Below are 25182 nucleotides of genomic sequence, written 5' to 3'. Positions count from 1 at the left end.
TCATTTTAATATATATATTTCACTTCAAAATATACCTCCCAAATTAGCATTTTGTTGGCGAATAAAAAATATATTTGCAAAATATTTCCATTTTCTGATAACAAATATAAACATACAGACACACAGAGGTTAATGATGGGTTAACGGTGGTGACAGAGGGCTTGTTATTTATTTCTACCTCATTAGGTAATGAAATAGGTAATGGTCTATGAAGAACACATTTGGGAAAATTACACCTTTAGATATACTTGTTCAAATTATAATGAAGCAGAGGGGGAGTAAACTTTAAACACAGTAGTAGATCCACATGCCTGAGCACGGAGCCTTTACAGACAATCACAGGTCAGTCACGGGAGACTAACTGGATAAGGACCAACTCTAAGGATGAGCAACTGGATAACGTTTTCTAGCTGAATATAATTTAAGTGTCATATTTAATTGCATTTTTTATATTACCAGTTACCCGTATTTAAGTGCATCTTTGCCTTAAGTGAAACCTCAATCACTCTGGAGCTGGTTTTCAAGATTGTAGACTATTCATTTCTACTTTTGTTGATTCTATTATTGAGGTGAACAGGGGAGGAAAAGAGGGAGAAAACCCTTTAACTGATTAAAGCTGCCAATTGAAAGTCTATCTGGAGAAAAGTTTAGTGAAGAAAGAAATTCAAAAGAAAGAAATTCAAAGTACTGCAACCGACTCATACTGGGTTCTATTTTGTACTATTTATGGATTTCATTTTTCTCCCTCTTTTTGAAACTGTAAAAATCTATAACTAGCTAGATTTTGAATACCACCATTTGAAATGGGATACAAAGGAAAATGGTATGGTTTACTTGTCAATGAAAGTAGTAGAAGAGAAAATGGAAATAAGAGTTTCAAGGCTCAATGAAAAAAAGTCAGAAAGAAATCTAATTCTTACAATGGGAATCAACTGACTAAACTATAAAAGCCATTTTAAAATTCTAAGGGAAAAACAAAGCCAAAAAGGGCAAATCAAGTATCAGACCCGTCTTAATGAGCATATTTATTCTATTCAAAATTGGGGTCTTAATTTTTACTTTAATTTCTTTTAAAAGTTTAGAATTTATTTTCTCATAATATCCCTTTATCACTATCAAACCAAAATCAGAGTTAATGTTCTACATAAAGTATTTTATAACTTTAAAATGTATTAAGCATAGATATTTGTTATCTGCTCAACTAATGGAACAACAAAATAGCCTGTTTATAAGACTAACATTTACTGAAAATATTTAAACAGTTTAATGATAAAAAGGGAAAAAATGCTCTTGTGATTTGACAAATCTCTCAATATGACATCATTTTCTGAAATGAGTTTTGTCAGCTTATTTCATGTGCATGACAAAATAGAAAAATAGATACATCTTTTGTTTCATGAAATTCCAAGTACATGACAAATTTGCTCTAAAATAAACACCAGAAAATATTAAATTTGTATTTAAATATTCTCTCCGCGCCATAATTTTTGTACTGGACAATAAAACTTCTTACCTGTATTAACAAGAGCACTGCTGTTGTAGAGCGTACCAAGGTGAGGTCCAGAGAGTGATAGAAAGGTATGAAGTTTGTCAAGGTAATATTTAAACCGTGGCCTTGTAAGCACTGAACGGATTATTAAATTGCCCAACGAATGTCCAATAAAGCTATAAGAGAAACAAAATGACATTTCTCCCATAGTATTAGTTAAAAAAAAAAAAAAAGCTGCTATCACTATACATAGATGTGAAACACTAAGCATTTAAAATGTTCTGTTTTAAAACTATGGTTTGATACTCTGAAATGACATAACTTATATTTTGAAGCAAAAAATGTGAGAATGTAGCAGAAAATTCCTATTATTATAGAGTTTATATACTTACTCTACAGAAATAGGATACTACTTATCAGAAAATTCCTATTATTATAGAGTTTATATACTTACTCTACAGAAATAGGATACTACTTATCAGAAGATTTTTACCCCTAGTTCGTAATTGCTTAGAAAGAAATACATTTTAAAAGTGCTAATATATTGACTAGATGATAAATTTGCATCTTTAGGTACACACACCAACTATTTACCTGTTAAGTCATGATTTAAAACAAAATAATGAAATTATACATATAAGCATGATTTAGGAGACATTATATCCCCATTTCTCTTATTCTCTGGTCCACACTCCAAGGTGGGGAGTTCTCTGACTAAGTACTTTCAAGCCACGGGAAAAAAAATGTGCATTTTCTGACTGTAAGTCTAAAATTATACCAAAAGAATAACTAATACTTATAAAGCATTTCACCTTTATTAAGGAATAGTTTAAATCAAAAGAGCCTTTTTGCCTACCATTATTTTACAATAGACAGTATATGAATCCCTCGGGACAATTAACGGTGAAAGAAGAAAGCCTGAAAGCTGCCTTAAAAGTGGTTTACAGATATAACTAGTTTACAGACATAACTAGCTTACAGATATAACTAGTGAGAAGCTGCAAACTTCCTGAAGCTGTACACTGAAGTCTGATAATGAACAGTCTTCAATCAACCAAATCAAGCTTTTGGATAATGGTTGATTATAACTGACCATCTAATCTAGAAGAGGGCATACTTTGGTGGATGAATAAAAGAACTGAAACAACAGACTTATTTTCTCATCAAAAAATAACAAATTAATAAAAGGAATACAAGATGACTATAGAAAATTTAGTAAACAGATGAAAAATCCATAAATGAAGAGAATGACTAGAGCAAGAAAACAATCTCTCTCCACCCCCCACATACTTGCATCTCCCACCATATTTTAACAGAAATCTGTTTTTAAACAGTGACTTCAAATAAAAACCTGCTCTCTCTGTTCTTTGTCCCTACTCTGTACTTCGAAGAGGAAGCAAACTCTACAAAAGCCTAGAGTATAAAGAGCCAGCTTCCTCCTCTAACCCAGCTGGGATGTGAAATGCATCAGTTTACTCTACTCTTTTTGAGGCAGGAAGATTAGTTTTGACTTTTTCTTTAATTCTTACCGGACTAGAAGAAACAAATGCTTTTCTCTCCCCCATGTCTATTCACAACATCTGTGATTAAATAATAAGACATATTGATTCGATCATCATCTCCTGCTTGTGGAAAGCTGACTCTCCAAGTATAGTCATGACACGTTGAAAGTATTTTACAGTTTCATTTTTTTTATATATATCCATTTCCCTATAACCTTTCTTTTTGGTAACAGCTTTACTGAGATATCATTCACATACCATACAATTCAGCCGTTTAAGGTGTACAATTCAACGCTTTCTAGTGTATTTACGGAGTAGTGCAGCCATCACTACAAGAAATTTTAGAATATTTCACCACCTTAAAAAGAAACCCTACATTCTTTTAAAATAAATTTATTTATTTATTTATTTTTGGCCGTGTTGGGTCTTCGTTGCTGCACGCAGGCTTTCTCTAGTTGTGGTGAGCAGGGGCTACTCTTTGTTGTGGTGCGCAGGCTTCTCATTGCGGTGGCTTCTCTTGTTGCAGAGCATGGGCTCTAGGAATGCAGGCTTCAGTAGTTGCGGCTCGTGGGCTCTAGAGAGCAGGCTCAGTAGTTGTGGTGCACAGGCTTAGTTGCTCCGCAGCATGTGGGATCTTCCCGGACCAGGGCTCGAACCCATGTCCATTGCATCGGCAGGCAGATGCTTAACTACTGCACCACCAGGGAAGTCCAACCTTATATTCTTTAGCTATCACTGCCCCGCCCCACACCATCTCCCCTCTCCCCCAGACCTAAGCAGTCACTGATCTACCTCTATCTCTATAATTTTGCCAATTCTGGACAATTCATATAAACAGAATTATATAATATGTGGTCTTTCCCTAAAATCTTTTTATTTTTATTCTCTTTAAATTAGAGTTGCGGTATCCTATATTTCAGAATAGGACAACAAAATTACCAGAAATTCTGTGTGATTTTTCTATAATTCATAAAGATATAAAAACAATTTATGTAATATTATAGAAGTTACCTTATTTTTGAGACTGTTAGACTATATATCTGAATATACTGTATTATCTCGTCCAGAAGGCGATCAGTCATGCTATCAAAATCAGCGAAAGTATCATTCTAAACAAAAGCGAAATAGATATGTTATATACTGAATATGTGTAATTACATAAAACACTGAATATAAACATTATTTTTAATTTAGGCATTGAAAATATGGTTAAAGACCAGTGGCTTTTAAAGAAGTTAGTGAATGTACTATTCATTATATTAAAATGAACAAGTAGTGAATTTCTAGGGGAAAAAAAGGCTCACTGTTCTTAATACTTCATTAGATAATCGTTTAGTCCACTATCAACACTGAACATAAGGTTATTAAGGTTATTTATAATGGTTTAATTAAAATATTTGCACAGAATGTGAAATCCTAGGAATTTTGCACATGTAAATAGCTCATAAATCAAACTGTAAATCACTTCTACTTCCTTAGGCTATGCATTAATTGTTACACTTCATAGAAATCAGAAAAATTATTTCTACTACTACAGGCATTTTGTAGTCAGCAAATATTTAGGTAGAAACTGATAGAAAAATGTGTGCTTCCACTGAAAACACAGCTATCTGTACCTGATTTCTCTCAGACATAAGGAAATCAATTCTTTCCCCAGGCAGTCCAAGTTCAATGTAAGTTTTTACTAACCGGAGATCTGCACTGTTACCTAGAAAATGAAGAAAATGAAAGTTATACCTAAGGGATGAGATAAAGCAAAAGGTGCAATGCGCACCCTCACACTCTGTTACATTTCTTGGGGACAAGCGTAGGCCTGTGCCAGCTGTGAAGTGACAAGGCCCTGGGAACCAGAATCCTCAGTGTCTATTTCACAGCGGATTTCCATCAGCTGGCAATGGCCTCCAACAGCCTGTCTCTTCAGAGGTCTGGTTGCATTGATGCTCTCGCCACCGCCCCCACCCCCCCAAGCAGTGTGTCTGTCTCCCTCCCTATAACATGGGATAGTGTGTTTCTTGACGATTTCAAAGAGGAATTTACCAGAGATTCTACTGGGCCAAGAAGCCTTTCTTGGAGGATAATTCTTTGAAAATTTTATTAGTTGGGGGAAAGAGGTTAGTGTTAGAGATATTTTATTTCTTAAGAGTCACAGTTTTGTTTTTCTTAAAGAAAAATATCCAACTTCATAAGAATTTACTAGCTCAGACCTGTGTTTAGCATTTTTATAATCCATAAAATCTTTTGTCAATTTGTTGCTACAGAATCACCTTATAACACAGTAATACTCCGCTAGTCCAGAGATATTTGGTGTCTTCTAACATAGTTCCTAACCAAGAAAAATAGGCTGTTGAGTAACCAAAACAGCTGTCACAAAACCACAGCAGCAAAACAAGGTATTAGGAATTTAAGTTATACTCTGATTAATCAGTGAATCTTTAATTCTTAGGTATTGATTTTTCTTGTCCATAAGGTTTAAAGCAGCAAGCTAAAAGGGAAGCAGAAAGATGATCAAAGGGAGACAAAATGATTGCCATGAGGTGACAGCTGACAAAAAGAATAAAAACAGAGAAGACAGAAAAATCCGAAGTTAAAATAAATAAAATGTTGGCATGTGGATGTCAATTCCATGGAAAATTTACTTTACAAAGAAATCTAATATTATACTCAGCAAAATTAAGCACATCTCTGTTTTAGAGAGTATTTAAGATTTAATTAATATCAGCAATTTAGAAATCTTTTTTCAGGTCAAAGATTAAATAAAACTAAATGAGATCTACTAGGAAAAGAAAAGATTGAGTTGCTACGGGTTACACACACAGACGTTACATACCGTCCAGGCCGTGCACACAGACAACGAGATGGACTCCGTCTTCGGAATGGCCCTCCTCCTCCTCTTCCACACAAAAATAGGGTACTGAGGATGCCAGAAGAGGAACATCGCTGTACATGAACCCAGGGAGCTTAAGGTGCTTCAATTCTTCTTTTGCCTGAACGAAGCTGAAGCAAAATAGTGTAAAAAACACTCGTTACTAAGTATTATACTCAGTTTTTAGAACCCAAAAGATAATATGCTGCATTTAGAGAACTGCAGAAGAGGAAATCCAGAAATATTTGATTTTAAAATAATGAAAATATGTGGGTTCACCTAAATGATTTAGAAATCAGAGAGTACTTTTTTTTTTTTTTTTACTATTTTTTAGTACATATTGTGACCAAATACAATGAGTATTTAAAGCCTGACATCACTTAAAAATATTCTTTTAAACTTGAAATCCACTAAGAAAACACTGGGAATGGAGTTATGCTTTCTACTGAATTTTATACTGTATGCATAGAAAAGACGGGAGAAGTACTGCACAGAGGACAGTCTGATGCTGATCCTGTGATCAAATCTTACCCTTTTTGCTCCTTTTTAATCTTATATAAAAGGAAAAGAAGGAGATATTCTACACAGTGTAGCAGTGAGAATGGCAGGTATAGTATTTAGTAGATGAGGTTATTTGTATTTTTCTCTAAAAATACCAATAAGAAGGAACAGAACTAAGAGGGGGATGTGATTAAATAAAATTGGTGGCATACACTCATTTACTGATAGAATAAGTGACATATCTAATCAACTTGGGGACTGAGAACATCAAAAATTATTAACTATCATAACATTAGATCATTTGGACTGATAAAACTCCAAGAAGCTGATGAACACTAAACTGAGTGGGACACCCTGGGTGAAGAATACAGACCACTGCTTTAACTAATGACTCAGAAGAGTCTGAGGTACCCAGGAGGTGGTGCAACCTTCAGCTTCCCAGCACATTACAAGTCTTCAATGGGCTGTTCTCGCCTTGCTAGGCTCACTAGGTGTAGGCACCATGGGTCTTACTTGTGTGTATACATCAGAATGATCTGGGAGCTTAAAAAACCTACAGTAGATATGCCCAGACATTTTATTCCAGGGATTATAATTCCATCTGGAATAAGGTAGTAGAAAACCAGTGCCATGCTAGTAAACCTATGTCATGCTCAAAATTTTCTGGATTTTTTTTACTGGTCCATTAAATCCCAATTCTGGAAACACTGACTTAACTGAGGCAATCTAAGTCTGGTAGGCTTTAGGAAGTTTCTAGCAATTATCTAATATTGTCCTTATTTGCTAGATACAAAACCTAACTTTGGTCTGGGAGTTAACCAGGGGATAGATGAGGTATTGATGGGAAAAAAAGGGTTTTAACCTCAATTATTCCATACTTCTACCATAAAGCTACCAATGGAAAATCTGTATCAGGCAAGTCAAGCCTACAGAACAGAACAGTCATACAGGGAACTGCAGGTCTGTCTGTCAAGGAGTATACTGAGTTCACTCCTCCATTTCAGACAGCTAATCGAAGAAGCATATTCTGTATTACAGAAATCAGAGAACGTGAAATATGCATGTTACCGGAGAAATATACATATATGTTCTCTCTCTCTTTAGTAGCACGTGCTATCGTGCTCCATTACTTACGCTTGTATTTGAGGTTTTGGTGAATTTTCATACCAGGACAGTGATGAGGTGAAGTTGTAAGAAGCGCTGCTTGGCTGCTTTGTAATGGCATCGCATTTACTCTTAGAAGAATACTTAACACTACAAGGAGACTCTCGTGGTGCAGATGGGAAGGACAGACAGCCGGAAGTACAGACAGTAGGCATAGTTATACCATCCCTCAGATAGTCAGTGCTAATCTTTTCGGATCTGATAAATCTTTCTTCTTCTAGGGCACCTCGGTCTGTGCAGTGAGCACGTACTGCCCCAGCCGAAGCGGGGTCATCCGTCTCTTCGTAATACCCATTTTGAACCATTTGTTGGTCCTGCTCTTCTTCCTCCTCATCTTTACCCTGGTCCTGCTGAAGATTACTAATTTCTTTTTCAGAAGCTTCCTTCTGAGGGCTAACTGAATTGCTGTAGCTAATAGTGCACGTGTCAGAAGTATCTGTACTGCTTTGACAGCCAAAATAATTTTCCACAAGCCCTTGCTTTACCATATCAGGACTGGTTGAAAAAGGGTCACCTGTACCCAGGTGCGTTTCATCTTTAACTGTAGGGGCTTCTGAATACATTTGTTTGAGATTTAACGCATCGCTATTTTTTCTTTTCACAGTTCTATCTTCACTGACGTCTGTCCTGGTAGAAATGGAACCTGAAACGACACAAGGGGTGCCTGAACAAACCAGTCCTGAACTTAACGGAACTGCGGTCCCTGCAGGGTCACTAGATTTATCAGGGCTCTGGGAGTCTTTACACACAGTGTCCAAGTTACGTTTGGAGCTGCAACTACTTTTCACATCACTGGAAGTACCTTCGTCTGAAAAAACAAATTGTAAAGGGTCTTTAGTGCTTGAATTTAAGGAATGTATTGCTATCATTTCATTGTCCAAATGCCCTGAAAACACAACACTCTGCTGTTGCAAGATAATACTTGACTTTTTCCTATCGTCACATTTTGGCACATCAATTGTTCCTAGATTCAACACGGTTCTGCTATCGCTTAGGTGGCATTCAGGTACAACCAATTTCTTAGGATTTTCATCAGGTGACAGCTCATCGTCAGAAGGCAGAGAGTTTATGGACGCTAAGGATGACTGGATCTCACTGAAAGCACTTGTGCTCTCAGTACAGTGGCTGCCTACTGAAAACTTTACATTATGATCCGGCTTCATCAAAAGCTGAGGAAATAACCGTTCGTTAATGTAAAGACTTTGCCCTTGTGCAGTTTCAAAGACTAGGTCAGGGTTTGGATGTGTTGCAACAGAGCTTGGTTCACTTTCCACACCTGAATCTGAGAACCGAGACGAGGCGCACGTGGCCCTAACATCTGGTAACTGAATTGAGTCTCCACTCACTACAACATGATATTCTCTTGTAGAAGAAGCAGGTTGATTACTTCTTAGCTTAGCTAGTGATTCTCCAACAGAACGACACTTTGCTTCCTGCAAAGCTTCCTTTTCAAGTGTTAGTTCTATAGATTTAGATTTACCATTAGGTTCTAAGGACTCAAAGTTGGGTAGTTGTAAACTATCCAGAAATATTTCATCTTGTCGAAGCTCTGTCCAAGGTCCTATTTTAACAGTTATTTTCTCTCCACTGAAAGGGTCTTTATTAGAGGGCTTTACTTCAATTGTCCTAACTCCCGAAGTGGGGGCAGTTTGATGATCATGGCAATCATCTGATGAACTTCTGGATGCCACACTGTGTTCCACTTGTGCAATTTCACTATCGTCCTGGGAGATATCAAGTTTACCTGAAATGGACAAATTTGCACAAAGATTTAGGCTGCCAGAGTTCAAAGGATCAAACAGGTCTGGTTGCATATTTTCAATATCTGGAGACTTTTGTTCAGTTCTCTCTGTATTAGCTGGCAAATAGCTAGCTTCCTTTTGACTTGTCTGTCTGATGTAGGTCTTTAGGTCAAAATTATATCCACATATTGTGGTGTGCAGACCTTCCTTCGGACTATGTGAAGGATTGCCTTCAAAGCTTTTACAGAGATCATTTGATGCTGTACTTTTCAAACATTTGTAGCCTACCAAAATCACAGAATCCTTAGAGTTCTGTTTTATTAATTTTTTTGTGTTTTCAGGTTTCATTGTTTTCATGAGCTTAGTAACCTTAACCTTGGATTTATTTGATTCTTCATTCTTTCCTTTTAGAGACTTTGTTAGCTGCTTTTCACCTTCTGTAGACCAAAAACTGGAGGCCCCAGCAGGTCTGACTTTCAACTCTGGGCTGGAAAGTCCAGCTAGAGAGCTTTCTTCAGTCTCACATTTATCCATTCTACTGGACTCTGATCTCTGAAGACTCTGAATTCCCATCCAGGGTGCATCTAAGTCTTTTATCCAAAGAAAAAGAAATTCAGGTTTAAAACGAGGTATAAGAACTCATATGATTAAGACTACTTTCTCTGACTATAACTTTCTAATATCCTCAAAAATAAATAAAACTGGAGGGGGGAAAACAGCCCCACATTAAGGAATGGCTTTATGTATATTAGACAGAATATACTGAAAATGACACACACAGCTTACATATTTTAGTTAGATTACACTTACCTTCAGTAACTGCATCTAAATACCTGTCTTCAAAGATCACAGGTAATGAATTGAGATCTCCATCTAATTCACTACACTCAATAGGCAGGGGTGGGAGAGAGCTGCAGAAGGAAGTGTTTTTGAGAGCGGTGCACATCTGGAGGTGACTCTGAGCACTGAAAAACATGTCTTACGTCAGACTGCAATCTAGACAATCACACCAATTTCACCTCATTGTCTCTCCAGGACCACCCCTCCTCAAGACAACCTCCTTACGAAAGAGCTCCTTGGTCAGAGATAAAAACTGGTACGATGAAAATTATGGTTTGTTGACAAAAATTACTGACTAATAAAATTATGGTTTACTGATAAATTATTTAATTTCTATTACACTCTTCTATACTTTTAAATGTTATTTCAAAGTGAGTCATCTGTGCTTAATGTCTGAACATCCTAATTAGCTGAGAATAGCATAGAGGAGAAAGACCAAAAGCTCAAATGCCTGCTAACAACTTGGTGATAATGTTGAAAAAAAGACGTTAACACGTACTGATGAATACAATTAACAGCTATTTTAAAAAAGGTATATAACTTTCTAATGCAAAACAGTTTTTTTTAAAAAACTTTCTTACGGAAAATTTGAAACAAATCAAAGTACACAGAACAGCACCATAAGCCCCATCAACAAACGTTTTCCTTTCTTGCTTTGTCTGTAACTCCACTCACTGCCTACCCACACACCCTATGATTATTTACAGTTGTCTGTTGGGGCATATACTTCACATTTTTGAAACAAACAAATCTTGGCTGCACGATTCTGACAAACGGACACGCGATACAGAACATTTTCCACCTGTCCAGAGAGTACGCTCATGTCTTTCCAGGCAAACTCCCAGCTCAAGTCGACACCAAGACAACCACTCTTCTGACTTGCTTCACCTTAGTCTTACGTGTTCCAGAACTTCATATAAACAGAGTCATATATTCTTTACTCTTTTATGTCTGACTTTTTTCACTCAACATAATGTCCTCAAAATATTCTTTAAAGCCAAAGAAAACCAGATCTAAATGTACTCAGTAGGGAAAGTGGAAGGCATCTACTCAGGATATTTGAATTGTAAATCTTTTACATAACAGCAGGAAGTGCCAGTCAGACTACCTGTGAAAATATGTAATACATAATGATAAATGTAAGAGATTCTGACCTGTGAAGATAAAAATACAACAAGATGGCCAAATGAAAGGCTGGAGCCAGGGCTGCGTGGGACTCCCAAGGGTGGGGTAGATCTGTGTGGGGAGGGGTAACACCGCAGTACACTTCTTTATGTAAGGGCAGGGTCTTTAGTGAAGTAATGCATAAGATTAAATGCAATTTGACTAAACAGGAGCTTTCTAAACTTCAAATTCTCCTAATTTCTTTCATTGTAAATATTGTATATTCTGTCACTGATAAATTCTGAGATGATATCTTATGTAAAAGGAAATAGAATCAGTTAAATTTTGGATTTATGCTACTCACTGAAGTTCTTGGTATGCAATGGCAGCTTCTCTTGGATGTTCAAAACAAAAGAATGCCTCAGAAAATCTGCGCACCTGGAAAATTCCAAAAGGGAGGATGAATAACATGGCACATTTAAAAAGTCAATCAGGAACTGGGTGGCAGGGCAAGAAACCCCCTTTGCGAGGCCCTCCATAACCACCCCTGTGAGAATTACTCTCCCTCCTCAGGGTCGCCAAAGCGCTGTATTTTGGTACTTACTCCAAGAGTTAAAAGAAAGAATAGAATGTAGGTAAGAAATTTCGTTTTACATTATGGATACACCATTCATCCTCCTTGAAGATGGGGATTCTGTCTGTCTTATTTACCACTACATCCCCACACCAAAAACAGCACTCAGCGCACAGAAAAATGGTGGGATAAGCTAGCACTCCCCGGTGCCGGTGCCGTGTGCCAGGCATCCCAGTACACACCAGCTGAGCTGATGGTGGACTCGCTGGCTCTGTGACCTTCGGCATTTCACCTTGGAGCCTCGATGACTCTTTTTCAATTACACTTAATACTTATTCTTCATAGGGGGTTATTGCAAAGAATAAACAAGATAATGTATTTGATAGCAGTTTTTAATCTGGAAAGTGTCTATAAATATAAGCTATTACAATTACCACTGTAGCATTCACCACATTTTTTCTTAAAATAATTGTATATGTGAACTGTCTCCCCTCCTAATGGGTAATGTTCTTTAGAGTAGGAACTGTGTTTTGGATGATCTTTGCTATCTCCCCAAAATATGTCTTGGTATGTTACAGAAGCAAGTACTTGGTAAATACTGGTCAAATCTAGTTGAATATTTCTTCCATCATATTTGTATTCTGACTGTTTCATTTCTAACTATGCAGGAAAAGGCTTTGTCAGCTACCGGAGCAACTGAAGCAACAGTAAGGGGATGGAAAAGATATTTTGTTTGAAGGGTACGTGGAGGAGAGAGAAATGATATTACATCTTGGAATTATATTATACCTAAAATTTTTTTCTAAAGGGAAATACAACTTAGGGGTTTTTGGTTTTAAATGTACAATGAGGGGCTTCCCTGGTGGCGCAGTGGTTAAGAATCCACCTGGCAATGCAGGGGACACGGGTTCGAGCCCTGGTCTGGGAAGATCCCACATGCCACGGAGCAACTAAGCCCATGTGCCACAACTACTGAGCCTGTGCTCTGGAGCCCACGAGCCACAACTACTGAAGCCTGTGCCACAACTACTGAAGCCCACATGGCCTAGAGCCCTTGTGCTGCAACTACTGAGCCCATGCGCCACAACTGCTGAAGCCCACACGCTCTAGGGCCCATGTGCCCCAACTACTGAGCCAGCGTGCTGCAACTATTGAAACCTGCATGCCTACAGCCCATGCTCCACAATAAGAGAAGCCACTGCAATGAGATGCCCACTCACTGCAACGAAGAGTAGCTCCTGCTCACCACCACTAGAGAAAGCCTGCAGGCAGTGGCAAAGACCCAACACAGCCAAAGGAAAAAAAAAATTCAAAAAAAGAGTCAAATATTTTAAAAGCCAAATGCAGAAAATTATGTATTATATGCTCCCCCTTGTATTTTAAAAAAGAGAGGAGAGGCTGGTGGTGATGGGGTTCTGGACATGCTACCCCAAATTATGGCACCTTGGCATATTGAATATCTTAAGATAAAGAAATTTAAGAAAAGGAAGAGCAGGAAAGTCAGCCTGACCTCCTCACCAACCCTTCTCCCCTAAAACAGGTCATAAAACCCTCATGTGAGAGGTGCCCTCACTATACCCAGAGGAATGGAACGTCCATTCTTATCTCCCAAAACAAAGGAATGCCAAGAAGAAGCCTACAAACAGGCCTTGCTAATAAATTCCCTCGGTTTACTACAATTACTTCATACTCCTTAATCTATCATATTCCTTCATGAACTGTCAACTTTTCATCAAGCCTATCATAAAATACTCAGGTCTGTTTCTTTGGGTCTTCATTTCCTTATGAAGGCTACCTTGTCACATAAAACTTACATTAAACAAATTTGTACACTTCTCAGGGCTTCCCTGGTGGCACAGTGGTTAAGAATCTGCCTGCCAATGCAGCGGACATGGGTTCCAGCCCTGGTCCAGAAAGATCCCACATGCTGCGGAGCAACCAAGCCCGTGCACCACAACTACTGAGCCTGCGCTTCAGAGCCCACGAGCCACAACTACTGAGCCCACGTGCCACAACTACTGAAGCCCGCGCGCCTAGAGCCCATGCTCCGCAACAAGAGAAGCCACCACAAGAAGCCCATGCACCGCAACGAAGAGTAGCCCCTGCTCACCGCAACTAGAGAAAAGCCTGCGCGCAGCAATGAAGATCCAATGAAGCCAAAAAAAGAAAAAATGTACAGTGAATTAGAGAAACGTTTTACTCGTCATCAAGTTATAGCCAGTTGAGTTTCTGACTTCCTAAGCTTGTCTCCCTGAGTTGGTGAGACTGGGTCTTCAGAGGGACAAGTCGACAGGGGGCAACGAAATGTCTGTGGGAAGGACGCAACTGTCTTCACCTTCAAATGCTGCTGACGGCCGCTTCTTCCTCTCCAACACTAAGGGAGACATGAGGAAAACTTATCTGCCTGCCTGCCTGCCTGTCTGTCTGTTAGAGGTATTTTCCCCGAGGGCTGTAAAGTGTAAAGAAATGCAGCCTGAAGTCATCTCGATTCCTGCAGCTGCAGCTGGGCCTGCCTCCCCACCATCCCTGATCCCTACAATAAGAACCACCATTTCTGGACAGCATCCTCCCTACCAGGCTCCGTGCTAAGCACTTTAGTTTCACTCTTTGATTTGAACCATGTAAAAACCCTATGAAGTGGATATATCTTCATTTAACAAGTGAGGCAAGACAACATAGCTGGGCTGTGATACACATGGGATTCAAATAAGGACTTGAGAAAAGTGTCAAGAATTGTGCTCCAACCACTGATCCCTTCCCTTCTGCATTAGGACTCCCTGTTATCATAAAGTCTTTCCTTTCCTCTCTGCTCCCAGATGAGGTTCTCTGTCTGAACTTTCTCCTGCCCTGATTTCCGGGCAGTGGCAACCCATGAGGAAGAAGGCTGGCAACAGCACTGTGAGGCCATAACTAAGGCATCACTGCCACCTGATGGCAGCACAGCTTAATTCTGGGCAAAAGGCAGGCATAGAAGAAAATGTCAAATTTACAAACTCAGGATATGAGTAACAGATATTAATACTTTGGTATATATATATATATATATCTGTAAGACACGTTTTGAGTATGTACCCTAATTTTAAAGAATCCACTTATTTGGCAATATCAACTATTCAAAATTTAACTAGGACGTTAAAAAAAAGGTTTTAAGGGCTCAAAATAGGTGTTTATAGTGCTTTAAAGAGTTAAATGTTCCTTTATCTATGTTCACCCTAATATGTTGTTTAAATTGCTAAGCAAGGCTTACTATAATAATTTTAATAAGTAGTTATTAATATAACTATATTTATTATAATGTAATATATTAATCACATATTATTATAATATTTACTACAATAATTTTATACATCCTCATCCAGGTTAGTTTCTAATCTGTAGTGCAGAGTCTAAATATGTGATATATTATCTATGTTGCCTTGAAGAAAGAAGGCACCTCACAAATGTTCACTGAACAAATGTTTTTTTGAATTTCTGAACTTTATTTTTTTATACAGCAGGTTCTTATTAGTTATCCGTTTTATACCTATTAGTGTATATATGTCAATCCCAATCTCCCAGTTCATCCCACACCCCCGCCCCACCGCTTTCCCTGCTTGGTGTACGTACATTTGTTCTCTACATCTGTGTCTCTATTTCTGCCCTGCGAACTGGTTCATCTGTACCATTTTTCTAGGTTCCACATATATGTGTTAATGTATGATATTTGTTTTTCTCTTTCTGACTTACTTCACTCTGTATGGCAGTCTCTACGTCCATCCACGGATCTGCAAATGGCACTATTTCATTCCCTTTTATGGCTGAGTAATATTCTATTGTATATATGTACCACATCTTCTTTATCCATTCGTCTGTTGATGGACATTTAGTTTGCTTCCATGTCCTGGCTATTGTAAACAGTGCTGCAATGAACACTGGGGTGCATGTGTCTTTTTGAATTATGGTTTTCTCTGGGTATATGCCCAGTAGTGGGATTGCTGGATCATATGGTAATCTATTTTTAGTATCTTAAGGAACCACCATACTGTTCTCCACAGTGGCTGTATCAATTTACATTCCCACCAACAGTGCAAGAGGGTTCCCTTTTCTCCACACCCTCTCCAGTATCTGTTGTCTGTAGATTTTCTGATGATGTCCATTCTAACTGGTGTGAGGTGATACCTCATTGTAGTTTTGATTTGCATTTCTCTAATAATTAGTGATGTGCTTCTTGGCCATCTGTATGTCTTCTTTGGAGAAATGTCTATTTAGGTCTTCTGTCCATTTTAGGATTGGGTTGTTTGGCTTTTTTAATATTGAGCTGCATAAGCTGTTTATATATTCTGGAGATTAATCCTTTGTTGATTTGTTTGCAAATATTTTCTCCTGTTCTGAGGGTTGTCTTTTCATCTTGTTTGTAGTTTGCTTTGCTTTGCAAAAGCTTTGAAGTTTCATTAGGTCCCGTTTGTTTATTTTTGTTTTTATTTCCATTACTCTAGGAGGTGGATCAAAAAAGATCTTGCTGTGATTTATGTCAAAGAGTGTTCTTCCTCTGTTTTCCTCTGAGAGTTTTATAGTGTCCAGTCTTACATTTAGGTCTTTAATCCATTTTGAGTTTATTTTTGTGTATGGTGTTAGGGAGTGTAGCTTTTACATGTAGCTGTCCAGTGTTCCCAGCACCACTTACTGAAGAGACTGTCTTTTCTCCATTGTATATCCTTGCCTCCTTTGTCATACATTAGTTGACCATAGGTGCGTGGGTTTATCTCTGGGCTTTCTATCCTGTTCCATTGATCTATATTTCTGTTTCCGTGCCAGTATCACATTGTCTTCACTACTGTAGCTTTGTAGTATAGTCTGAAGTCAGGGAGTCTGATTCCTACTGTTCTGTTTTTTTCCCCCAAGACTGCTTTGGCTATTGGGGGTCTTTTGTGTCTCCAGACAAATTTTAAGATTTTTTGTTCTAGTTCTGTAAAAAATGCCATTGGTAACTTGATAGGGATTGCATTGAATCTGTAGATTGCTTTGGGTAGTATAGTCATTTTCACAATATTGATTCTTCCAATCCAAGACCATGACATATCTCTCCACCTGTTTGTGTCATCTTTGATTTCTTCCACCAGTGTCTTATAGTTTTCTGCATACAGGTCTTTTGCCTCCCTAGGTAGGGTTCTTCCTAGGTATTTTATTCTTTCTGTTGCAGTGGTAAATGGGAGTGTTTCCTTAATTTCTCTTTCAGATTTTTCATTAGTGTATAGAAATGCAAGAGATTTCTGTGCATTAATTTTGTATCCTGCAACTTTACCAAATTCAACGATTAGCTTTAGTAGTTTTCTAGTGGCATCTTTAGGATTCTCTATGTATAGTATCATGTCATCTGCAAACAGTGACAGTTTTACTTCCTCTTTTCCAATTTGTATTCCTTTTATTTCTTTTTCTTCTCTGGTTGCCGTGGCTAGGACTTCCAAAACTATGCTGAGCAACAGTGGCGAGAGTGGACATCCCTGTCTTCTTCCTGATCTTAGAGGAAATGCTTTCAGTTTTTCACCATTGAGAATGATGTTTGCTGTGGGTTTGTCGTATATGGCCTTTATTATGTTGAGGTAGGTTCCCTCTATGCCCACTTTCTGGAGACTTTTTATCATAAATGGGTGTTCAATTTTGTGAAAAGTTTTTTCTGCAACTACCTAGATGATCATATGGTTTTTATTCCTCACTTTGTTAATATGGTGTATCACACTGATTGATTTGTGTATATTGAAGAATCCTTGCATCCCTGGGATAAATCCCACTTGATCATGGTCTATGATCCTTTTAATGTGTTGTTGGATTCTGTTTGCTAGTATTTTGTTGAGGATTGTTGCATCTATATTCATCAGTGCTATTGGTCTGTAATTTTAATTTTTTTTAGTTATCTTTGTCTGGTTTTGGTATCACGGTGATGGTGACCTCATAGAGGCCTCATAGAATGAGTTTGGGAGTGTTCCTTCCTCTGCTATATTTTGGAAGAGTTTGAGAAGGATGGGTGTTAGCTCTTCTCTAAATGTTTGATAGAATTCACCTGTGAAGCCATCTGGTCCTGGACTTTTGTTTGTTGGAAGATTTTAAATCATAGTTCAATTCATTACTTGTGATTGGTCTGTGCATATTTTCTATTTCTTCCTGGTTCAGTCTTGGAAGGTTATACCTCTCTAAGAATTTGTCCATTTCTTCCAGGTTGTCCATTTTATTGGCATGGAGTTGCTTGTAGTAGTCTCTTAGGGTGCTTTGTATTTCTGCAGTGTCTGTTGTAACTTCTCCTTTTTCATTTCTCATTTTATTGATTTGAGTCCTCTCCCTCTTTTCCTTGATGAGTGTGGCTAATGGTTTATCAATTTTGTTTATCTTCTCAAAGAATAAGCTTTTTGTTTTATCGATCTTTGCTATTGTTTTCTTTGTTTCTATTTCATTTATTTCGGCTCTGATCTTTATGATTTCTTTCCTTCTGCTAACTTTGAGTTTTGTTTGTTCTTCTTTCTCTAGTTCCTTTAGGCATAGGGTTAGATTGTTTATGAGATTTTTCTTGCTTCCTGAGGTAGGCTTGTATTGCTATAAACTTCCCTCTTAGAACTGCTTTTGCTGCATCCCATAGGCTTTGGATCATCTTGTTTTCATTGTCATTTGTCTCTAGGCATTTTTTGATTTCCTTAGTGATCTTTTGGTTATTTAGTAATGTATTGTTTAGCCTCCCTGTGTTTGTGTTTTTGACATTATTTTCTCTGTAATTGATTTTTAATCTCATAGCATTGTGGTCAGAAAAGATGCTTGATATGATTTCAATTTTCTTAAATTTACCAAGGCTTGATTTGTGACCCAAGATGTGATCTATCCTGGAGAGTGTTCCGTGCGCACTTGAGAAGAAAGTGTAATCTGCTGTTTTTGGATGGAATGTCCTATAAATATCAATTAAATCTATTTGGTCTATTGTGTCATTTAAAGCTTGTGTTTCCTTATTTATTTTCATTATGGATGATCTGTCCATTGGTGTAAGTGAGATGTTAAAGTCCCCCACTATTATTGTGTTACTGTTGATTTCCTCTTTCAGAGCTGTTAGCAGTTGCCTTATGTATTGAGGTGCTCCTATGTTGGGTGCATATATATTTATAATTGTTACATCTTCTTCTTGGATTGATCCCTTGCTCATTAGGTAGTGTCCTTCCTTGTCTCTTGTAACATTCATTATTTTAAAGTCTATTTTATCTGATATGAGTATTGCTACTTCAGCTTTCTTTTGATTTCCATTTGCATGGAATATCTTTTTCCATCCCCTCACTTTCAGTCTGCATGTGTCCCTAGGTCTGAAGTGGGTCTCTTGTAGACAGCATATATATGGGTCTTGTTTTTGCATCCATTCAGCGAGCCTGTGTCTTTTGGTTGGGGCATTTAATCCATTTACATTTATGGAAATTATTGATATGTATGTTCCTATTACCATTTTCTTAATTGTTATGGGTTTGTTTTTGTAGGTCCTTTTCTTCTCTTGTGTTTCCCACTTAGAGAAGTTCCTTAGCATTTGTTGTAGAGCTGGTTTGGTGGTGCTGAATTCTCTTAGCTTTTGCTTCCTCTGTAAAGATTTTGATTTCTCCATTGAATCTGAATGAGGTCCTTGCCGGGTAGAGTAATCTTGGTGGTAGGTTCTTCCCTTTCATCACTTTAAATATATCATGCCACTCCCTTCTGGCTTGTAGACTTTCTGCTGAGAAATCAGCTGTTAACCTTATGGGAGTTCCCTTGTATGTTATTTGTTGTTTTTCCCTTGTTGCTTTCAATAATTTTTCTTTGTCTTTAATTTTTGTCTATTTGATTATTATGTGTCTCGGTGTGTTTCTCTTTGGGTTTATCGTGCCTGGGACTCTCTGTGCTTCCTGGACTTGGGTGGCTATCTCCTTTCCCATGTTAGGGAAGTTTTATAATCTCTTCAAATATTTTCTTGGGTCCTTGCTCTCTCTCTTCTCCTTCTGAGACCCCTATAATGCGAATGTTGTTGTGTTTAATGTTGTCCCAGAGGTCTCTTAGGCTGTCTTCATTTCTTTTCATTCTTTTTTCTTTATTCTGTTCTACGGCAGTGAATTCCACCATTCTGTCTTCCGGGTCACTTATCCGTTCTTCTGCCTCAGTTATTCTGCTATTGATTTCTCCTAGTGTATTTTTCATTTCAGTTATTGTATTGTTCATCTCTGTTTGTTTGTCCTTTAATTCTTCTAGGTCTTTCTTAAATATTTCTCGCATCTTCTCGATCTTTGCCTCCATTCTTTTTCCGACGTCCTGGATCATCTTCACTATCTTTATTCTGAAATCTTTATGTGGAAGGTTGCCTATCTCCATTTCATTTAGTTGTTTTTCTGGGGTTTTACCTTGTTCCTTCATCTGGTACATTGCCCTCTGCCTTTTCATCTTGTCTATCTTTCTGTGAATTTGGTTTTTGTTCCACAGGTTGCAGGGTTGTAGTTCTTCTTGCTTCTGCTGTCTGCCCTCTGGTGGATGAGGCTATCTGAACCAATGTTCTTTAAGTTCTTTTTATACAAACCTGATTTATGCTTACTATTAGATACAACCCCTATTGGTTTAAGTTATTTGGTTTCTCAATCCACAGTACATTATAAAGAGCAAATGAAACCAAGGGAAAAGGAGAATTAGAGTATACATAGTATATATAGGCATTAAGTACACATAATATACTAGACAAAGGAAATGAGAACTTGATGCTGAAACAAAAAGGCCCCCCTTAAAGAAAACCTAGAAAATTCCCATAAAAAGCAGATAAAATAAGTAAAAAAATTAACATAACTTGGGCCTCTCTAATGGAAGATCTACTATCCAGACATTTTTGAGAGCATAGGGCACCAGTGTACTATTAAAGCAGAATATATTACACAAGATTCATAATGATAACTAAGTCACTTTGAAAGGGCTAGATTAGGTTCCATATACTCTGCTTCAGAAAGTAAGCAACCATGAAGCACACTAGAAAGTTTTCATTTAAAACGGTCAAAAATAAGTTAAGGAAAAAATCAGCCCTTTAAAAAGCACATATTGGATGATAACAAAATTCACTTTTGGGTAGACTTATTTCCTGAAAATGCTGGGCATGTTTGTTGTATATACACATAAAAGCTATAATACATTTTATGTTAATAATTACATTAACAATGGAAGTCTGCCTAAACCATGGAAAATAGGAAATAAATAGCATCAAACCAAATATTATAAACAATATGTTCTCAGAAAGTACTTCTACTTTATTAAAAAAGATAGAGCTTAATATATTAAGGTTCATTGATACAGTTGTACTGAAGGAATATCAGATGAAGTAGTTTTAGAGATGAGTTCTTAAAATGCAAACTGCGTAATGTTTTGAATAGATAACACATCATTGTAAAGAAACCTTTAAGTGGGAAAGGATGGCTATACAAGTTATTTCTAACTCTTTCCCTCTTCTAGAGCACAGAAAGCATCAATAAACTTGAAAATGTTATGATGTTAAAATCTCTGTAAAAGTTAATAAGAATTCCTGACCCTCCACCCTTGTTAGGGGAAGCTAGTGGCTACACATTAGAATCCAGGGTCCTGCTGATCCATATGGAAGCTTTAAAGGGCAAATTCAAAAAGGTGCTCCTTCAGAACAGAATGGAGATTCCTCAAAAAACTAAAAACAGAACTACCATATAATCCAGCAATCCCACTCCTGTGCATATATCTGGAGAAAACTGTAATTCAAAAGGATACATGCACCCCAATGTTCATTGCAGCACTATTCACAGTAGCCAAGACATGTAAGCAACCTAAATGTCCACTGACAGATGAATGTGTGAAGAAGATGTGGTACATATACACAATGGAATACTACTCAGCTGTAAAAAAGAATGAAATAATGCCATTTGCAGCAACATGGATGGACCTGGAGATGATCATACTAAGTGCAGTAAATCAGACAGAGAAAGACAAATATCATATGATATCACTTATAGGTGGAATCTAAAATAGGACACAAACGAACTTATCTATGAAACACAAACAGACTCACAGACTAGAGAACAGACTTGCGGCTGCCAAGCAGGAGGGTGTTGGGGGAGGGAAGGAGGGGGAGTTTGGGATTCGCAGATGCAAACTAGTATATATAGAACAGATAAACAACAAGGTCCTACTGTATAGCCCAGAGAACTATATTCAATATCCTGTGATAAACCATAATGGAAAAGAAAGGAAAAAACAGAAACAAAAACAAAAAGGTGCTCCTTCCACAGGCAGATACAACCTGCCTCCAGGGAGGAGAGGACAGATTTCAGTTCCCACTCCCCCTAGTAGAATGCTCTTATTCAGGGAAAAGCCTAACCCTGTTAATCACTTGGAGAATTTTTTAAAAATTACCCATGCCTGGGTCCCATTAAGCACTGGTAAGTTTTAAAGTTCCCTAGGTGATTCTAATGTACAGCCATGGTTGAAAAGCACTATTTAACTTCTACTTAGACCGTGACAGAGAAACTAGTATTGGATTGACTCTACTGAAAACAACTTATAAAACTGCACAAGATACAGGAGCAACTGTTTCAAGCACTGAAGAACATCAACTAGACATGCAAAGAAGCTGGAAGATGTAACTTACAACCAAGAGATAAAAGCAGTTAGTAGAAGTAGACTCCAAGATAATCTAGGTGTTAGAATTAGCAGGCAAGTACTTTTCTTTCTCTTTTTAAATAATTAATAGACTAAGTTTTTCAGAGCAGTTTTAGGTTTAGAGAAAAATTGATCAGAAAGTATAGCGAGTTCCAATTATACCCCAAGCCCCCAAGTTTCTCCTATTATTTACGTCTTGTATCATGGTGATGCATTTGTTATAACTGACGAACCAATATTGATACATTATTATTAACTAAAGTCCATCATTTACATTAAGGTTCACCCTTGTTGTTGTGAATTGTATGGGCTTTGACAAATGTATAGTGACACGTATCCACCATTACGATATCATAGAGAACAGTTTTTTTTTTTTTTTTTTTCTTTTTGCGGTATGCGGGCCTCTCACTGTTGTGGCCTCTCCCGTTGCGGAGCACAGGCTCCGGATGCGCAGGCCCAGCGGCCATGGCTCACGGGCCCAGCCGCTCCGCGGCACATGGGATCCTCCCAGACCGGGGCACGAACCCGTATCCCCTGCCTCGGCAGGCGGACTCTTAACCACTGCGCCACCAGGGAGGCCCGAGAACAGTTTTAATGCCCTAAAAATCTCCTATGCTCCACCCACTAGACTCTCTCCCAATCCCCCTGAGCCCCTGGCAACCACTGATTATTTATTTATAGTTTTTCCTTTTCCAGAATGTCATAGAATTGGAATCATATAGTAGGTAATTCTTCAGATTGGCTTCTTTCATTTAGCAGTGATATACTTTTTTTTTTTTTTTTTTTTCCGTATGTGGGCCTCTCACCGTTGTGGCCTCTCCTGTTGTGGAGCACAGGCTCCGGACGTGCAGGCTCAGCGGCCACGACTCACGGGCCTAGCCGCTCCGTGGCATGTGGGATCTTCCCGGACCGGGGCACGAACCCGTGTCCCCTGCATCGGCAGGTGGACTCTCAACCACTGCGCCACCAGGGAAGCCCAGCAGTGATATACTTTTAAGGTTTCTCTATGTCTTTTCATGGTTTGATAGCTTATTTCTTTTTATTACTGAAAAATATTCCATCGTGTAAATACACAACAGTTTGTTTAACCATTCACTTGATGAAGGACATCTAAGTTTTGGCAATTATAAAAAAAAAGTTGCTGTAGATATCTGAGTGCAGGTTTTTGTGCAGACCTAAGTTTTTAACTAATTTGGGTAAATACCAAAGAGCATGGTAGCTGGATTATTATGTAAGAGTATGTTTAGATTTATATGAAACTGTCAAACTGTCTTCCAAAGTGGTTTTATCATTTTGCATTCCCAACAGCAATGAATGAGAGTTCCTGTTGCTCCATATCTTCACAAATATTTAGTGCTGTCAGTGTTTTCAATTTTAGTCATTCTTACAGGTGTGCATGGTATCTCACTGTTGCTTTAATTTGCAAATCCCTAATAATGTATAAGTTGGGTATTTTCCTTCCCCCAAGTGAAAGGCTAGAGAGGGCTAGAGCTGGGTCCCCCAGGTCAGCTGGACTCTAGAAAGACAGTTTCTGAGGAGGAAGGTCTTGTTAAGAAGGACAGAATGTTCTGGATGTTTTACAAATGGCTATTTCAAGTTCCCCGGTGGTCCAGTGGTTAAGACTCCACCTTCCAATACAAATGGCTATTTCCCCCTCTCCCTGCATGAGGGGATTTCTCTGATTTGAACTATGTGAACCTGGTAGGGTTCCTGGAGCTAAAGCTCATAGAAGTGTGGGTGTCCCCTAAGACTGGGCCCTCCTGGAGTTATTAACTCAAGCTTGTTCACACTGAGACTCCAAAAATTCATCAATTACAGTTTAAGTTTTGCTCTCCTGGTACTGGCTCCTGGTGACTTCTGTTCATGGGTTGGTTTCTGCTTTGGTAAGATGTGATTCTCTGTAACTGGCTAGCCATCTCTCCAGTTTGGGGGTCAGGAGTTTATCCTGTGGCCTCGGTTCTCTAATGGACCTAAAAAGATGTGTTGATATTCGGTTTGTTCAGCTCTTTTCTTGTTGTTAGAAAGGGAGTGATGAAGTCCAAACCTCTTAAAGCTGGATCAGAAACCAGAAGTTTAGGCAAGTACTTTCAAGCCATAAGTATAAACTGGCCAATGACCGGGCGAAGCTGGTCATAACGAATGAAGAGATGAGGAACCTTAGCAGAAAAATGAAACAATTAAAGAAAGAAAAGAACCAAAGGCAAATTTTGGAAGTAAAAAGTATATATCTGAAATGAAAATTTTACTAGACAAGATTTAAAGCAGATTAGACACTACAGAAATGAGTCAGTGGATTCAAAGATGGAACAACAGAAATTATTCACTCTGAAGAGCACAGAGAAAAACTACTAAGAAACAAAAAAATATCAAATAGTGTAAAAAAGTGAAATCAGAGTGCCAGAGAGAGAGAGTAGAGGGGAAAACTGGGGCAGAAAAATTCTGTAGTTCTAATGGCTAAAATTTTGATAAAAATATCACCCTGCAGATATGAGCATCTCGGCAAATCACGAGATAAATAAACATAAAGATAAATACCAAGAAAATATATTTAGATAAATATAAAGAAAATATATAAACTACAAGCAATATAAAGAAAACTACAACAAGGCACCATCAGAGTCAAACTGCTGCAAACCAAAGATAAGGAGAAAATTATAACAGGAGCTGGAGGGAAACAACAATATAAATGACAACTGATTTCTCATCAGAGATTATGGAGGATGGATGATAGAGGTATGTCTTTAAAATACTGATACAGGAAAAAAAAGTTAATC

At 38.0% G+C, this 25182-nt stretch overlaps 1 protein-coding gene across 8 annotated transcripts in view; it reads right to left on the bottom strand.

Annotated features, from left to right (window-relative positions):
- Positions 1-25182, bottom strand: part of FAM135A (family with sequence similarity 135 member A) — a 116368-nt gene that overhangs the window by 19428 nt on the left and 71758 nt on the right. For 5 of the 8 annotated variants that reach the window (XM_060114645.1, XM_060114647.1, XM_060114649.1 and 2 more), the window contains 7 exons: positions 11570-11643; positions 10072-10226; positions 7490-9851; positions 5819-5985; positions 4608-4699; positions 4003-4100; positions 1514-1665 (listed from right to left, as the gene is read on the bottom strand). In XM_060114645.1, coding sequence (XP_059970628.1) covers positions 1514-1665; positions 4003-4100; positions 4608-4699; positions 5819-5985; positions 7490-9851; positions 10072-10226; positions 11570-11643 — 3100 coding nt within the window. The remainder of the gene's footprint in view (positions 1-1513; positions 1666-4002; positions 4101-4607; positions 4700-5818; positions 5986-7489; positions 9852-10071; positions 10227-11569; positions 11644-25182) is intronic. The other 3 variants (XM_060114650.1, XM_060114651.1, XM_060114653.1) reach the window with 2 other exon arrangements.

Source organism: Mesoplodon densirostris, chromosome 12 (genome assembly GCF_025265405.1).
Source record: "Mesoplodon densirostris isolate mMesDen1 chromosome 12, mMesDen1 primary haplotype, whole genome shotgun sequence".
Taxonomy (NCBI): Eukaryota; Metazoa; Chordata; class Mammalia; order Artiodactyla; family Ziphiidae; genus Mesoplodon; species Mesoplodon densirostris.
Note: the sequence above shows the minus strand (reverse complement) of the source record. Positions and strands in the feature narration are given on the sequence as shown.